At 40.4% G+C, this 18057-nt stretch overlaps 1 protein-coding gene across 3 annotated transcripts in view; it reads left to right on the forward strand.

Moving 5' to 3' along the window:
• The first annotated feature begins 2592 nt into the window (after positions 1–2592).
• The window catches only part of nsd3 (nuclear receptor binding SET domain protein 3), a 29468-nt gene continuing 14003 nt past the window's right edge, over positions 2593–18057 (forward strand). Inside the window, exons 1-15 of one of the 3 annotated variants that reach the window (XM_026187239.2) lie at positions 2593–4017; positions 5957–6816; positions 9830–10078; positions 10187–10349; positions 10449–10603; positions 11588–12217; positions 12292–12457; positions 12569–12669; positions 13106–13151; positions 13262–13392; positions 14138–14263; positions 14387–14513; positions 14606–14806; positions 16982–17161; positions 17817–17963. In XM_026187239.2, the coding sequence (XP_026043024.2) occupies positions 6001–6816; positions 9830–10078; positions 10187–10349; positions 10449–10603; positions 11588–12217; positions 12292–12457; positions 12569–12669; positions 13106–13151; positions 13262–13392; positions 14138–14263; positions 14387–14513; positions 14606–14806; positions 16982–17161; positions 17817–17963 (3238 nt within the window). In that variant the 5' untranslated portion in view covers positions 2593–4017; positions 5957–6000. The remainder of the gene's footprint in view (positions 4018–5956; positions 6817–9829; positions 10079–10186; positions 10350–10448; positions 10604–11587; positions 12218–12291; positions 12458–12568; positions 12670–13105; positions 13152–13261; positions 13393–14137; positions 14264–14386; positions 14514–14605; positions 14807–16981; positions 17162–17816; positions 17964–18057) is intronic. The other 2 variants (XM_026187240.2, XM_026187242.2) reach the window with 2 other exon arrangements.

Below are 18057 nucleotides of genomic sequence, written 5' to 3' on the forward strand. Positions count from 1 at the left end.
TGTGTGAGAAGTGTCAAAGATCGTCTATGCTAGCAAAGATGGCTCACTGTGTGGGCGAAAAAAAAAGCTTCTGCTCAGTGAAAGAGGGTGTTACCCTTCTTGTATTTATTCATTTTCAGATTTATGATTTATGGATGCTAGATGACATCTAAAAAAGCACATATAAATCAATGAAATGAAACAATCTTTACTTTCATATTGATGCTGTCAAACGATTTCATATTGAATGTGTTGTAATCAGTGTAACTAATCTGCAAGACAGTGGTGAGGTGCGCAGTAAGAGTAGCAGATGAATTCAAGGTGGGGCTGGGATTATATCAGGGATCTGCCCTGGGCCCCTTCTTGTGATGTCTCTGTAGACTATAATGTTTGCAGACAACAGTGTAACCTGTACTGAGAGTAGGTGCGAGAGAGCCCGGATAGGTGGAGGTCTTCTCTGGAGAGAAGATGAATGAAAGTCAGTAGAAGCAAGAAAGAATATATGCGTGTGAATGAGAAAGAGGCAGGTGTAGCAATGAAGCAGGAAGGAGAAGAAGGACCAAACGTGGAAAAGAGTCAAGCATCCAACATCTCCAGGATTAGTTGAACTGACATGTCTTCAGGATATAAGAGGATACATTTAAAATGTATCTTCATTAGACAAATACATCAATATATCCCGTCTTTTAGACATACAACGAAACTAAACTAGGAAAGCGAGCCAGTACTGCTCATTAAATTTGTTTTGTTTTTGTTGCAATTTTAAGGTCTTGTTAATTCAGAAAAACTCGACTTTTGTTTGTCAACTGATAGCAATTTGCCCTCTCACATCAAATCAACTCTGGATTGATTCTCCTTCATTGGTATGCTAGTGTTTAAACCTGCAGTAAGCCACCAAACGAGCTGTCCCTCAAGCTTTAAAGTTAACTAATGCATGATGGAGTCATGCACAGGCCTACTCACATGATTACTCTGAAACAACTTTTAGTTGCAGTGGTCATTTCTTTCGCTTACACTGGTCACTCAGACAGAGACACCTTGTTGCCACAGTGTCAAGTATTGATCAGTATTCCTTGATATTTACGTCAGACTGTTCGACTGTTTGCCTTTTATTGTGTGTTTTACTTGTTATCCATTGGGCTATTTATATTTCTTGCACAGTATGAAGCATCCACAATTCCAATGTATATGTACAACAAAATAATAAAAAGTAATTCTTTTGTATTCGATTCATGCTAAAATAAAGCCACTGCTAATCAGATGCCTTCTAGATGGAATTACATGGTGGACCAAAATGAGACCGTACCTTTCTGTTTTATAGAGCGCATGTGTTTTACACTCACTGTTGTACTGCTCTCCTGACCTCTTCGCTACATATTGATGATGTTTTAAATCACATATTTCAACTTTGGAATCATCTGATGAGGCTTCAGCGACCAAAAGATAGATCAGATGCATCCCATAGGTCCTGTGTGAAGTCGCTCAGATACTGCTTATCTGCTGTAGATAGTTTTGTTTGTTTGATTTGTTGTTATGCCTACTTATTTTGTCCTACACTTGTGCAGTTTCCTCTGGGTTTTTTTTTTTTTTTTTTGGGGGGGGGGTTACATTTTTTTAATGTAATAGCTATTTTGAAATCATGTTGATTCAAAAATATCTGTTAAACTGTGTTATATTTTACATTTTTAATACATTCAGCTAAAGAAATGGGGGGTAAATGTGTTTTTGCATCAAGCTGCTACTAACAAAGGGCCTGAAGATATATTTTAAAATTAGTTCTTTGTTAAATTTTCTGTTATGTTTCGACACAACACTGGTTTATCATTTGTATTTGGTGCCTGTTTTATGCTTTAATGATTCACAGGTCAGTGTTAAATGGTTCAGTAAATAAAACAAAAAAAGCAGCAATTGATCAGTTTTCAGGCACCTTCAGTTCCCTCACAGTTTAACCTCTATTTCTTAAACTATTGTGTCGATTCTGGGAAATACGCATCAAAAGAGAAGGTCAGAAGCCAGACTGTTTTTCTAATTTACTGGTTCTATAACTTCTTCTGCCATGCTCTACTTCACACCTGACATACCATTATTTTATCTTTTATGTTTATTATTAATAAAAAATGACAAAGACCAGGTTGAAATTTTAGTTACACGGACATCGGTGGAAGTAGCACACTGGTTTTTAATTGAGCCACAGTCTGAAAATTGCTGCTCCAACTGACAGAGATTTCTCATACACAAAAGTTTGGCGTTTTCTAAGGAAGCATTTGCATGGTAGAAACCGGAGACAGAGCACAATCTGGCAGACAAACAGTGACCAGATCAATACACAAGATAATGTTCAACGATAAGAAAGCTGCAATTCACACATATTGTCTTTGCAAAAGCCTTTAGAGATTTGACAGATTATTCACAAATCAATAAAAAAGGGGAAAAAACAGATATTTTAGTAGCAGCTGTTGTGTTAAACATTAAATCTTGTGTTTTTACATCTTTTTTTTTACATTATTATTTAATATTCATTATTATGCATGATGGATGTTATGCTTATACCGAACTTTAAATTACTTACAGTATAAAGCATGTAAAAGTCAAACTGCTCTATAATATAGAGCACTCCCTCCAAAAAGCACAGTGTACTTACAATGTAAGATGGGAAAATATTGTTTTTGCCTATATTTAAGTATTTGTGGGTAAATAATGACAATAATAAATTACATTGTAATTTCAAATAAAATACATTAAAATTCCATTTAATTACAGGACTGTATTATAAAGTATTATCCATGTGTTTGGACTCCCCTGTATTTGGGGAGAACATCCATCCATCCATCCACCCTCATAAGACTTTGTGTTACACTATCTCATACCGTACATTACCAAATCTCCATTTGCACTATTTGCCTATTTGCACTACTCTGCCTGGTTTGCACTCAATGTCATTTACCCTTATATTGTATATTGTATAGCTTTCTTGTTATATGTAAAATTGTATTATATTATTTAATTTTTTTTACTTTAAAATATTTTACTTGCATTTTTAATCACTCTTATATTTAAATGTTCATTTTCTATTTTATCTAGGGATTGAGAGTAACGAAGTTTCTATTCTCTGTATGTCCTGTACATGTGGCAGAATTGACAATAAAGTTGACTTTGACTTTGACTTTAAACCTGGCACTTTCTTGCTGAACGAAATCCTTGATATATGAAAGGAAGTGTTCCTAATAACACTTGCAGGAACAACATGCAGGAACAAGAAACAAGAGGCAGAGTGACAGCTCTTTCTTTTTTCCACCTCCTCCCCCTGAGAAGCAGATCAGGCGAGGAGGCGCGTAAAAGCCAATCGGAGAGCCTGCTGCAAGCGTAGATACATGGTGCCGTGGACACAGAGATAAAAATATAATAACAATAATGATTTAAAAAAAAAATCAAATATTTAACAGTGTTTATCCACGATACGAGCAGTAAAATGTTCTTGTGTAGCCCATTAAAAATAAATAAATAAATGAAACCCCCCACACATGCGTTTCCTCCTTTATTTCCGTGCATTTCAGATGCCTTTTTCCTCCTGTTTAACCAAATGTAAGATATAAACTACAGCTCCCGGGGTGCCTCTGGTGACCCTTGCTTGCAGGCTGCATCAGTGTGATTTTGGCGCTGAGCTGAGGAGCTGGATCCACCGAGAATTTAAAAGAAAAAAAAGGGCAGAGCGCTTTTGTTAAACCGGAGGAAGAGGGTGCTAGAGATTATTATGAAGAAGAGGACAGGAAGGGGGTTGCGATCAGATTGAGGTTTTCGGGTCCTCGCACTGACGAAGAGCCCCGCGTTGGGATTGGGCAGCGACCAGATCGAGTCCTCCTCCTCCTCTCTGTGGAGAATTGCGTTAAAACGAAAAGGCCTGAGCTTTACCAACATCACAGGATTATTATTATTTTTTTATTATTATTTTGTACCCCCCTCCTTCTCCTTCTCCTCCTGTAGATTAAACGAGGAAGCATTGCTGGCTGGTGTATGTGTTTAGAATGGGACACGCTGAAGGTATTGACATTTTTTTGTGTATTTTCCTGCATCTTTCGACTCGCTATCAAAATCCGTGCTGCTGCTGGTGCTACTGCTCAGTGTTGGCCGCCTCTGCATGTTGCATCTCCTCGTTTTCAGTCGTAGCCAGCTTGCTTTCGGGCACATTTTCCCCCCACAAACCGTCAGTGATGGAGGTATAATCACGGCAGACAATTTGATTTAAAGGGGTACCAGGCAGCCATATTGGCAGCGTTAGCGTTAGCCTACCCAACATTAGCTTTCTCCCCCCTCCTCCCCTTCCACCTCCTTTCATCTTGTTTCATGTGCGCTTAGATGGATTAGAAAACATTAATAAATGGAAATGTGTCCCCGAGTGTGTCAGAAAGACATACAGCCACATCCCCGTCGTGTGCTTCGCCTTTTAACCGTTTAAACGGCTCCTGTATTTCCATTTCGATGCCTTTGGTGCCAGGTAGCTTCAAGCTAACATCGCAGGAAGCTGTAAGATCAGTCATTGAAACCTTGTTATGCCCATGCATGCACCCGTCTTTTTTGTTATGTTTGATTAAAATAACACATCTATAGCCAGCTATTGATCTCTGCCACACTATATATACACCCAAGTTATACTACAAGTCCTTATAGGAGACTAGTGACCGCTGGATGACATCTTTTGGATGTTTACATCACCGTTGTTCACCCTTCGCAAAGCTGCTAACAAGTTAAACCGCAACAAGAGGAGCAGATTACCCACTCAACACTTTAAACCTAATTAATTATATCAGCTCTGGTGGTTAAAAGTGTTCAGTGCATGAGGTCAAACCCACCTCTGGTAGCTGCTCTTTTGTTTTGTGCAAGCAGGCCACCATGTGTTTGTGTTGATGAAAATAAACACATAAAAATCACCTAAAGCTTGTGAACAGGAGCTTGCACGACCTCTCAGTATACACTACGAAGATGACCCGAGTTTGTGATGATAATATGGGGATTTATGGGGTCTGCAATTCAGACCACCCTGTGAGTTTATCACAGTAATCATTATAATGAGTATTCTGCAGATCTCCTCAGTGCATCTGTTTAAAAAAAAAAAATCCCACATAATTCAAACTGCTGCTCTAAAACTCAGATTTGAGGAGTAGGAGCCTGGTGAAACTGCCACTGAAGTGATAATTAAAGTTGTGTAGTTAATGGTCAGCTAACCCTGAGTTTTGTAAGGGAGGAGAGGTGTGTGCTTCTACAAGTCAGAGTTAGAAGTTTCACACTATATTATTAGCAGAAATTTCTAGATATTTTAACCAGAAAACAGCTGATACATGGCAAACCAATTCGGTAGATGGCTGACTTCTTTCCAGAACTTATGACAGTCCCGTGTGTTTATCTGCAGTGAGAAAGATTTACCAAAGCCCAGATCAGTGGTCATAAACAAAAAATAAACTCTGTTATTCTGATGTTTTTCTAGCTATTTTATTCGTATAATAATAAACAGTCCTTGTGTTTACTGTGGGAGCCAAAAAACCCGATGATGTAACTCTGTCTTTGCTCTTAGTTTCTCTTCATTTACAGCTGCAGTTTGATACGTTTCAGACACCAAATCTGCTTGGTTCCATTTAGAGAAAGGATTATTGTTTGGGTTTAAATATGCCTTTTTCATTGAAAATGAGGCTTAAAAAACGGTAACCGTGGGTTCAGATGTGACACCAAGTGTCAGTGTGTGACAATTTGGGATTCCAGAGTGAAGCTTTAATTTGCAAACAAGTTTGCTTAATACACTGCTAGAAAGTTAAATAAAAAAGGCCAACCCAGAAACACAGATGTGTGCAGTGTTAATCTGTTGCTCTGTGTTAAATAATCTGTTAATAATTCCTGAAGGATAGAAGCTAAGGTCTTGGTGACTATTGGCTGTGTGCTTGTTGAGCTTTCCTGCGGTTCATTCAGTTGTGTGTACCTCTGTCGGCAGGTCCAGTCAAAGAAAAAGACAGTTAAGGATGCAGGAGCCCAACAATGGATTTCTCCTTCTCTTTCATGCAAGGGATCATGGGAAATACAATTCAGCAACCCCCTCAGCTCATTGACTCCGCCAACATCAGACAGGAAGGCACCTGCGACACCGGCAGTGACCCGGGTGAGGATGGTGGTCCCTCCTACGATGCAGCCCTGGATGCAGAGTTTCCGTACCCGCCATCGGCTTCGGAGGACATGCCGCAGGTCCCCAATGGCTACCCGCCGGGTTTGGGCATATACGAACCGCAGGCTAAATTCTCCATGTACTCGCAGTTCCCCAACGGCTCTGCTAATGGCTATGGGGCCATACGGAGCTACGGGGACCACGGCCTCGTGTCGGTGGAGGGGACCGTCCTGAGAGGTCCCGGTCTCCAGGAAAGACCTCTGTCTCCCGTTTCACCCCCACTGTCCACACATCACCCACACCTCCACCACCACCATCATCATCATCCCCATCACCACCACCATTCGCTCCACATCCACTCAAATCCACCTCACATACAAACCCACTCACACCCGCAGAGTCCTCCACCGCCACCCCTGCCCACCCAGCATCACCTACACCAGACACCTCACATCATGACTCACAACCTGCCCCCTCCTCCCCCGTTACACCTGCCTTCGTCCAGTCCTCCCCCCTCACTTGTGGACAACACCCCTTCGTCTCAGCCCACGCACGCCCCATCCAGTGCTTCTGGTGGGGTCCTGAAGAAAACCAGCTCTCCGGAGATCAAGCTGAAGATCATAAAGACGTATCAGAACGGCAAAGAGCTGTTCGAGTCTGCGCTGTGCGGAGACCTGCTGCAAGAACTGCAGGTAACTGCCAACAGCCTTTTAGGCAACATTTCTTTTTACCTTTTTGTTTATTCTTCCAAAGATGCTTTTTAGTGCAGAAGATTAGGTGGAAATGTGGAAATCTGCACAGGTGCGCACAGTGTTGTTTTCTTTTTTTATTATTATTTCATATAATGAAAAAGATGCATGATCTGACTGCTATCTCCTTTTCAAAATTGCTTCAAACATTTTTTTTTTCATGTGGTAGAACAGAGCTGAAGAACCTCTGATTCTCCAGAGTTTAATGTATTTTTAAAAAATTGCATTAATAATTACAAAATGTATAATGTTTAAGCTAATTTTTCTGCAAACTAGACTTTATAGTTAGCCATTCCTATGAGAACTAAAACTTTGAGGTACAAAATCAGCCCGGGTGTTCTCGACTAAGATCAAGAGCCAAGCCTATGAGCAACAAAATCAAGAGACGATAGTGCAGCTGGAATTACACTTACCATCTGAATTGATTAAGTGTAGAAGGAATGGGCCATCAATGACAACACGTGGGTTATTGATGAGTTTAAAAACTCTCCAGAAGCTTAAAGGCTGCACATTATCAGGATCAGCCCCTTTAATTTAATCAAAGTTTGGATAGCAAGATAACAAGAGCTGTTCAAATGGAGGTCATGGGGTGAAAGTGCATTTTCTAGTCTTTATATAATGTATGCATACATACTATCGTCATTTAGCTCTGGTCAGCTACTGCCAGAGGATTTAATAAAATTTACCAGATTTGAACGATTCTGGTTGAGGTTGCGGCCAATCTGCTGTACTGTCTCTCTGAAAAAGACAAGGACTAATGTTTTATATTTATATAAAGTTAAGAAAAACTTCTTACTTGATGTTAGAGCTGAAATGATTAGCAACGTAATCAATTAGAGGATCAAAACGAAAACGATTAGAGATCTCGTTCACAGCTAATGTTGAATACCAGATAACTGTGATGACCTTCAGCTCAGTTTGTTCACAGTGTTGCAGACAGTTTTTCTTTCTTTCTTTCTTTCTTTCTTTCTTTCTTTCTTTCTTTCTTTCTTTCTTTCTTTCTTTCTTTCTTTCTTTCTTTCTTTCTTTCTTTCTTTCTAGGAAGAGTAAAGATCACGTAAAAAGCACAAGTTTAATTATTTAGGGAACTTAATTATTATTGTACTATTCTTAGTTAGTGTATTGTCTGTCTTGTCTTAATGTTGGTTTAAAATGGAGCACTGTAACAAAAAATAATTTCCCCCAGGGATCAATAAAGTATTCTGATTCTGATTCTGATTCTAAGGATAAATATTAAACTAATGCTGGTTTCAGCCTGTCAAAGAACAGAATTAACTGGTTGTTGCTCCTTTTGTTTTAAAAATCTTTAAATTGTTTTTTCTCACAGGAATAAAAAAAATGCAGATAAAGAAACTTTATCAAAATATAACAAGCATCTGAAGTTTTCACATTGTTTTATTGTCAGGTTTTTATTAACATTTGCTCGTGTTTGGCAGTCCTCTTTAACATGAGCACATGTTTCTTCACAAATCTTTATGGCTGTACTAACAAACTCGCTCTGTGTGTGTGTTTATTTTAAAACCTTGCTTTTAACTTTGTATGTTTTTATTAATGTGCGTATTAGTAAACCTAAAGGGTTTGCTGGTAAAGGTTTGTGCATGAGAAGAAAGCACACACTGACTTTAATCTGAACCGCTGCGTCCCGTGTCTGTTATTCCTTTGGTTTATAAATAATTAAATCCGAGAAAGACGTGTGAAACATAGTTCAGAGGTGCTGCAAACTAATTTGCTTCAGAACTTCAGTCTGGGGACATCAATAAATGATTATTTTAATTATTGCATAAACTAATTGTGTGTCTTCTACTATAACAGTTAATAGTTAACTAAAGCTAAACTAAAACTGGGTGTGGAAAAGCAGTTTTAGTTAAGTTATATAAAGCTTAAAAACTAGGCCTCAGAAAAACAGAACCAAGTTTAACAACTTGTCTACTTGGAAATCATACGCAGGAAATGTCCTTGGTATTAGTCTTTGTCAGTTTGGTGCGTCATTTGAACATGCCCTCCCCTATTGTAACAGTTAAAAAGATGGAAATTATGAAAAACTGAAGTGAAACAGGCAAACTCATTTTGGATAGTACCGAATTGAAAACAAATGCTCAAAACCAAACAGAAAGAAAAAGCAAGCCGAAAACTTAAAAAACTGTAACAATGATGCGTCATGTACTTTTTTAGACAGCCGCCCAACACGTAAGCTCGGCCAGTCCACATACAGCGTGGAACTTTACATTACATTTTGGCTTTCCTGCACCTTATGCTTCTGCTCAGTAAAGGAAAAACTTGCATAAACACAATTATTTTCCCATTTTAAAGACAATGTGTTCTTTAAAAATGCTTTTTTCCTCCCTTTTTCCATGTTGTCATGGACATTGTCAGGCATTGATGTCAGTGTGTGTTGACAAATACTTGTAAGCCAAAAGCTCACACTTAGACTGGTCTAAATGCTCTATTTTGTAAATTTATTTTTAACTCTTGACTCCGTATGATCTCGAAAGGAGTGGATATCATTATCAGGAAGTGTGAAGGTCGCTTTTGCTTATGAGAGGCAGCCAATCAGAAGGAAGTTCACTTACAGAGAGCCCAAATGACAGATGATAAATAAACTGAGTATACCCAGGCTCAGTACTAGATAAATGAGGATTATTTTAACCATAAAGCTACTCTGCTGCAGTCCAAGAATAAAATTATGCGAATGGAAATGAACATAAAATATCCTGTTTAAATCCCAAGACACCTTGGCAAAATAACTGTGCGTATTAATTGGAAATCTTATCAGTCCATTTATTTTTTAATGGAATTATTACCGTGCACATCTTAGTTTACTTTTAATTATTCTTCAAAATCCCTAAAGCAGCGGACATCTGAGGAAATTCTGAGTTGTTTCTTTTATAAAAACACAACAAAATGAACTGCCGTCTCATCGCAGCTGACTTCTTTCTGTTTATTTCCCCGTCTTCAGAAAGAGTCTCAGAAGAACGAGGCCGCTCAGGCGCAGCGCAGACATGAGAGGAAGAAGGAGAAGAGGAAAAAGAGTGCAAGACTGCTGCTGCAAGCTCAGGAACAGAGCCTGGACACGAGCCAAACACAGCCAGGTACCACAGGCCAGACAGAGGACACCCACGTCCAGCCGCCGCCAAAAGAAGCACCGCCGGTGCAGACAGAGAAGCCTCCGAAGACCGTTATTAAAACCGAACCAAAGACGCCGAAGGCAAGAGCTCATGTTCACTCACCAAAGCAGTTTGAAGTCGTCGCAGATCAGCTGCTGTGGTTTGTAGTAAACATTTTGAAAACATAACAGTGACTTGTTCATGTTTAGGTTCCTAAGGTCCATCATCCATCAGTGATCCAGGAGACAGGCTTCTGTAAGGAGTTTGTAATAGGAGATCTGGTGTGGTCCAAGGTGGGTACCTACCCCTGGTGGCCCTGCATGGTGTCCTCAGACCCACAGATGAAGGTCCACACTCGCATCAACACCAGAGGTAAAATCCCTTAAACGTCTTTGTTGTTCAAGTTTAAGTGTGTAAATGTGTAAACACAGAAGTGCCGCAACTTGTTTTCTTTCCTCTGCTGCCGTGCAGGTCACAGGGAATATCACGTCCAGTTCTTTGGCAGTGTCGCAGAGCGAGCGTGGATCCACGAGAAGAGGATAGTCATGTACCAGGGGAAGCAACAGTTTGACGAGCTTCAGTCAGAGACACTTCGCAAAACCACAAACCCTGTAGAGAGACACAAAGTATGCACAGATGGGAGATTTATTTTTAAGACTTAAAGAAAACAAACTGTTTAAACAGAATTTTTGTTGTTTTCAGCTTTTAAAAAGATTGTTTCAAAAATCTTTAACCAGAATTAACCATATAGTGGACCTGCTATGCTTTTCCTTATTTTCAGCCACTGTAACAATGGTGGATGCTCACATTAAAGATATTAAAAAAAAATTTCAAGTAATGAGGTCATCGTATGTGCAAGTAATCCCTTTCGAGTTAAAAGCTCAGGCTTTAGACCTCTGCAGCGGCACACATTTAAAAATGTTTGATTTTGTTGAGTGGGTGAAAATTGGGATACTTAGTTTGAAAGAATAATGAGCAAGTCTAATTTGTTTTTAAAGATTTTTCCCTTTTCTTAATGAAGGCATATTCTGAGCTGTCCTCTTCACATAACATCATCATCAGACATCCCATCCTCACTGGGATTATAAGACAGCTTTATGTAACATCAGTGTTTATAGTGGGGATTTCTCAGTGCCACTTTTTCATCTCCCATGCTGATGGTTAGTAATCTGATGCTGTCTTTTTCCCCTCTTACACAGCTAAGCCAATAATAAATTTACATGGAGACACGTCTGAGCTCGAGATATCAGTTTAACCCAATCAGATATTCTTAAATCTCAGTTACTTGTCACATCTGTCTTCATGGCATGCTGTTAACTGAGGTTGTACCATGTAGTTTTGGCTAATGGAGCATCTGATTATATTTTCCCCAATGTGTTACCCACTATCTTTGACCAATATCGAATCAATACCAATTATTGGATCCGCACACCTCTTCTTTTGTTTTTAGTCATGTATGTAGTATGTGGAACACTTTTTTTTTTTTTTTAATTATTATTATTATTATTGTTCTAAAAACTCCCTGAAAAGCCTTCAGTTAATCCAAAATCATGAATGCCAGGGTTAGTACATGTTTATAAGTTCATGAGTTTTCTTTTTTTTCTCATCAGCTAATGAAGCCTATCCCTCAGCGGGAACGTTCTCAGTGGGAGGTGGGTGTTGGTCACGCCGAGGATGCTTTTCTGATGACGAGACAGGAGCGAATTGACAACTACACCTTCATCTATGTGGACCCAGACCCTACTGAAGCCCCACCCAGCAAGAAACCCAACATCAGACCTGAGAAACGAAGCCGGCGCTCAAGCAGCTCTATCAGTAAGAAGGAGGACCGAGATGTAAAGTCACCAGATAGAGAGCAGCCTCCGCGACGGCAGCTTCCACGGAGACAGTGTAGTGTTTCAAACACAGATGACAACGCAAACTCCCAGGCCTCAAGTGAAGATAAGAACCAGAGGGGGGACCAACGTAAGACCAGCTCACCGAAACAGAATGCCGGCTGTGATGCACGAGCACAGCAGGACTCTCCGCCTCCGGTCAAAACGTGGAAAACGGCAGCTGCCAGGAAGCTGCTGCCTCTTTCTATCACAATGAAGAGGCTGAATGTGGAGATCACAAAATGTGACTGGCCTCTTATCCAGAAAAAAGCAGCTGCCTCCCCAAAGAAGGACAAAGAAGAAGAGAAGAAAGAGAGGGTGGAGAGAGAAGGCAGGCAGCCCGACCTGGGATACTGCTCACCTGAGGTTGGTCTAACTGACAGAAGAAGATGTACACAGCAGAAACATCCTGTAAGCTAATATTCAAATGTTGATTTCAGCAGGACAGCAGAGCTAAACCTGAGCCCAGTCCAGAGGAGGAGGAAGATGGGGATGAAGGAGAGGACGAGGGAGAGGAGAGGAGAGATTCCCCAGCGAGTCGGAGGAGTGAAGAGGGAGGATTGCAGCAGACCTCATCTCCGGGATCACACCACAGCAGTCCGCAAGGTTGGCGAAACACAGACATGCAGAGTGTTTCTGTTGCATTTCTCAATTTTATGGATTAAATTGACAAAGTCAGAAAGAGATGCAGCTTAGTGTTTTGTTTTGTTTTTTTAGGTTCTCAAGAGAGGAAGCTTCAGCGGCGGTGTGTCAGAAGCAGGTCTGAGTCAGAGAGAGGCAACGATCTCGTCCCTAAGAAGAAAACCAAAAAAGAGCAGGTATTAGTCCTCCACAGGGAATCAGTATGCCATACCTTTCTCTCCCTGTCTTTTTTTATAGATTTTTATAGAATATAAAAATATAATAAAGTAAAAATTGAAATATGAGCCTAGCACTTCTGTTCACGTAACAGCTTTAGCAGTTTGAAAGCTTATCAGATGCTAAAATGCTGCTAAAAGGATTTTGTAATATGATAGAGCTTTGGGCAGCTGTATTTTTCCTACACCGCAGGAGTTGGCAGGAGAACTGTGAAATTGTGTATCTGTCTTCCAAAATAATCCAGGTATGCACGTGTTGAGCTATATTCAGATTTGTTTTGCAAACTTTCCTGAATTTTTGTGCAGGAATAGTTTCATTAAATTGAATGAGACAGCTTAGAATCCAAACTAAGAAGACCTGAGATAACCTGAACCTGCACTTTTAATCTCCTTGCAGGCTGAGATGGCTCCAGAGACCACGCTGAGGACAGGTTCACAGAAAGGTGAGCGATCATTCATTCACACACGCTGTAAATCATTTGTCATGGAAGCTCTTTGTACTTGTAGAAAGACAAAATCTGTCTCTTCTTCCCCCCCCCATGTGATCGTGTAGGAGCTAGTGAGATCTCAGATGCGTGCAAGCCACTGAAGAAGCGAAGCAGAGCATCAACAGATGTCGAAATGGCTTCATCTCAGTACAGAGACACGTCTGATTCAGACTCCAGAGGCCTCAACGACCCGCAGGTAGCCTTGAATGACATGACCGAGGGCTTTTTTTCTGCACACAAAATATTTGTCTCCATTAGTCCAGAGGCTAAATATCCATACATTATTGCCATGCATGCAGAGATGTTTACTGTTCATAGTGCAAAATTCGATCTCAGTCATGTTTTCATTATCTCTGATTCATTTTGCTCTTATTGCATTAATTTATTTTTATTCCTGTAAGCAATAGGCCTGTTTAGATCCCAACATTGCACCCTTTAAAACCAGAAATGAGCACTTCTTAAGCTTTTACCTTCTTAAGGATGATCATTTTTTTTATTATTTACATGTTTTTATATTATTCTTTGGCTTCTCTGCTGCTGAAGAAAAGAAGACACTTGAAGCAGTTGATACTCTTTTTGTCATTCCTGTCATATATGTATTGTTATGATGATGGTCCACGTACAAGTAATTTCTGCAAACTCAAGCTCAGACTTGGGGCTGCTCATTTGCCAGTTTTTTCCTACTCTTTGATTTATATGTAGAGAGTGGATATTCCTAATTTGGTCATCTCAGGTGCGCAGCTCTGACTGTGAGCGCAGAAGCTTCTGTTTGCGAGGTACAGCCAATCAGGAAAAAGTAGGGTAAAGGGAGAGGAACTTAAACAGCTTGGTTCGATGAGGATACAATTCACAAAGGTCCAGTGTAAGATAAGAAAAAATGTCTGCACACCCGACGCATTGGTTAAACACTCTGGTTTACATTCAGTGCATCTCTGCTTCAGGGCTTATTTGGGAAGAGTCTTGATAGTCCAGCAGCAGCAGATGCAGATGCTTCAGATACTCAGTCTGTGGACTCTGGCCTGTCCCGTCAGGACAGCAGCACCAGCAAGAGGGACACTGTGTGCCAGGTCAGCGTTGCTCATGATTCGCCTCAGTTCTGCTCTTTCTTCTAAACATTTACAGGCATTGGTTGTGTGGTATATTTGTGTGGTATATTTTTAAACTGCCTCACTCTCTGTGTTTTTGTGTAGATCTGCGAGGTGTACGGCGATGGTTTGATGGTATGTGAAGGTGACTGCAACAAGCAGTTTCACATGGAGTGTCTCGGTTTGTCGTCCCCACCTGAAGGAAGATTTAGCTGCACAGAATGTAGAACAGGTGAGTGAATTCAAACACAACTACATATCTACCATCATATTTGCAGTGTTTGGCGCTTTTCTACAGCACGTTCTCTGACATTCCTTTTCTAGGGAACCATCCTTGTTTTAGCTGTAAAACAGTGGGCATGGAGGTGACGCGCTGCTCTGTGTCTGGATGTGGTTGTTACTATCACGAGGACTGTGTCCGTAAACTCCCGGGAACCACCAGCAGCCCAGGTGGAGGTTTCAGCTGCCCTCAGCACAGTTGTTCAACCTGCTGTCTGGAGAGAGACCCACAACGAGCCAGTAAAGGTAGAACAGCTTCCCTTTTTTGTCTGTGGCCTTTAGTAATTTCGTGGTTGAGTCTGTAGGGGTGTGAGCTGGTGATAGATAGAAAAAGGGTCATTAAAATGGAGTTTAGACTCCTTAGGTGATGATACTGACTGACTAATAGAACAAAGCTCACATTGAAATCAAGCTTGTGATTCTTTGTTGAAATATGTAAGAGTTAAATGCATTAGAAGTAAATAGGAGTGTCTTCTTCAGAGAAAACAGACTGTGGGAGAACTTGTGCCAGATTTAATGAAGAATACTTGGTGACAGCCTTGGCACAAACATCCTCTTCATGTCAAAGTTAAATTGTTCTGTTTGGTGAGAAGTACCTGGAGACTGTCGAGCACTGGAGAAAGTAAACTGGCTTGCTCCTGGAAAGGTCTTTAGGCGATCGTACATTATCCTGCAGGAAATATCTGCAAATGAGAAAAGATGCGCTTCGATGCAGAGGTGCTAAAAGTGATATCGACAACTATGATTTATACCAGGGGTGCGTGGTTCATTTTCCCAAGGGGCCACATGAGAAACTGGAACTGTAGTGGAAGACTGTAATAATAAGTGGAACTCAATTCTGCTCCATTTTAATTTTATCTCTTTATCTCTTTATAAGTGTGTTGTTGCAGCCCTCCACAACAATCCCAGTATGTCAGGGAAACCCTTAGGAAAATGAACTGATTTATACCTTTGCCATCAGACATGAAAGTCATCCAAGTGGGAAGAGAGGAAAGGCTGGAAAGGAAAAAAAAACACGCCTAACACCTACCGGACACTGCTCTGGTTTTGCATGAAATTACTTTGAAAAGGACTGAAAGAATCATTTTCAGTGAATTATATTTTGTATACAAATGGGGAAAAAACTTTATGATTCAAAGAAAAATCAAATAACACTGATTTCTTTTCACATACCTAAGATCATTATGAGTGTAAATGGATGCAGGTGAGGACCTGTGCAACTTTGATAGGAGTCAAATCGTTTTAGGTTGTTACTTTACTGGATTTTTCTCAAGTCATGTTTCTCTGGTTCTTTAATCCACTTTTAATATCTATATATTTTTTCATGTGAAAATGTTAATGAGAGCAGTTGTACCAAAAAGATACATTTGCAAATAGCTGAAGCTTTTGTTTAAAATAAATAAATACAAATCAATAGTGCTTAGGCACAGCAGGCCATCAGTCTCTATAATACAGTGGAGAAAACTTTTTATGAAGAACTTATTTTAAATCCAGTCCCAGCAGGAGAAACTCGTGTTGTTTTGTTCAGTATATGTCTACACAGCCCAAAGCAGTGACTCTCAATCTTTTTGACTTGTGATCTCTTGTGTTTTTGTAACACTTTGTTCTATTTTAGATGTTGAAAAGTCACATTTCCCCTCTGAGCTTCTCAGATGGCTTCTTTCAAAAAATAGTTTAGGTTCAAAAATTAGCCTTACCATTTTGTCTAGCTTAGTTTTTTTTTTCCTTTTAAACCTGAGTAAATACTGCGCAAATCTCCAGGTTTTCTTGTGCCCTATGGAAAATCTATTGTCAGATTCTGTTTTGTTGTTTAAGTACTGTGAAGATAGATTTCAATAACTTGGAGCTGAAGTCTCTGTAGTCGGTTGTCTTTTTCCTTTTGCTTTCCTTTAATTACAGCTGGAGCCCATTAAAGGAATATGACCTATTTGTTTTTAATAGAATCTCAGCAGTAAAAAGAAGTGAGCAGAGCTGTGTTGTTAGGCTGAGTGATTAATTGGATTCCAATTATACTTCCATTTTTGTTTTTTAATGATCACGAAAAGAAGGTAATCTGCATAAAACAGAACAGTTGCCGCTTCCTGCATCTCGGATCTACAAGGACACCTCATCCTGTCTACTTCCAGCAGTGTCTTCACGTGACTCCAGTGCATGTCTTCAGGATGGCTTGAGGGCCTCTGTTTGCACCCTGGTCATAAAGACCCAGACCATGTGCACCTCTTTTTGTCTTTTACTTTTTTTTTTATGTATTTATTTTTTAGCAGCCCTAGAGTACAGTTGAATACTCCAGAATGATTACCTCCTACCTAATCATTTTTCCTTGACCTTCTTGGAGAACGTCACAAGGCCAAAGACATAAAGGCAAATTTATACCACGATTGTGGTAAAATCTGCTCTCTCTCTCATCTGTTTCCCCTCCAGGTCGTCTGATTCGTTGTATCCGCTGTCCGTTGGCCTATCACACCAGCGACAGCTGCGTGGCGGCAGGCAGTGTCATCCTTACTCACCACATCATGATCTGCAGCAACCACGGCAGCGCCAAGAAGAACGGCCTCCTCACCTCCCCCGTCAACGTGGGATGGTGCTTCCTGTGTGCCCGAGGTAAGCTTTCCCCACCCTACACACCGACAAACCCCCGAGCCAAAGGAGTGACGTTCCCCCTCGCCCCATGCTGCAGACACAAGCAGTTCTTAATTACCGTACACCAGACGATTTGAATCTTGTGGCGAAATCCAAGATCGATTCTTCTTGCCTGCATCATCTCATATTGTCATCTTTTTTTTGTTTGTTTGTTTTTTATACACTTTTAACCTCTTTTTGACGCAGTAACATCTCATTTAGGTATCTTTAATATTACATGTTTCATGTTTGGCTTTGTTGTTCATGGATAGCAGTGCCGTGTCTGTTTTCCATCATGATACTAATACTATGAACGAGTCGGGCTGTTACACTGCACTCCACTTAAAAGAACCACGTCTGTCCTGAGTGCCGATGAAAGAAAACATCCTTTTTTCTTTGTGACTTTTAGCTCGTTTAAGCCTCACATTTAACTTCAAGTTGAGTGCACTGTCTGGCCTCTTTCTGTTGAGACCAACTTTGTTTTACTTTTGTTTTTTGTGCGTGTTACAACTGTGTATGAGTATGTGTGTTTGTGTGGCTGTGCACGCGTGTTTGTTCTTTCTCTTTTTGTAAACTTTGGGTAATTTTCGAGTTTGACTGCGGCTCACCCCCGTCTCTTCCTGTGTGTCTTGTGTAGGGCTGTTAGTGCAAGACCTTACTGACACCATATTAAGTTCATATGCCTATAAGTCCCACTACCTTCTGACTGAGTCAAATCGTGCTGAGTTGAAATTACCTATGATTCCCTCTCCTTCGTCAGCTACCAAAAAGAATGTTGGGAAAGGTAACTGAACAGTTTTTCTCTTTCTCCTTTGTCCCACTGGTCTGTGTTTGTGTTGTGCCTGCTCCCATTCTGACCCCCTTCCCTCCCTTTTTGT

This window comes from Astatotilapia calliptera, chromosome 12, assembly GCF_964374335.1.
Source record: "Astatotilapia calliptera chromosome 12, fAstCal68.1, whole genome shotgun sequence".
Lineage (NCBI taxonomy): Eukaryota > Metazoa > Chordata > Actinopteri > Cichliformes > Cichlidae > Astatotilapia > Astatotilapia calliptera.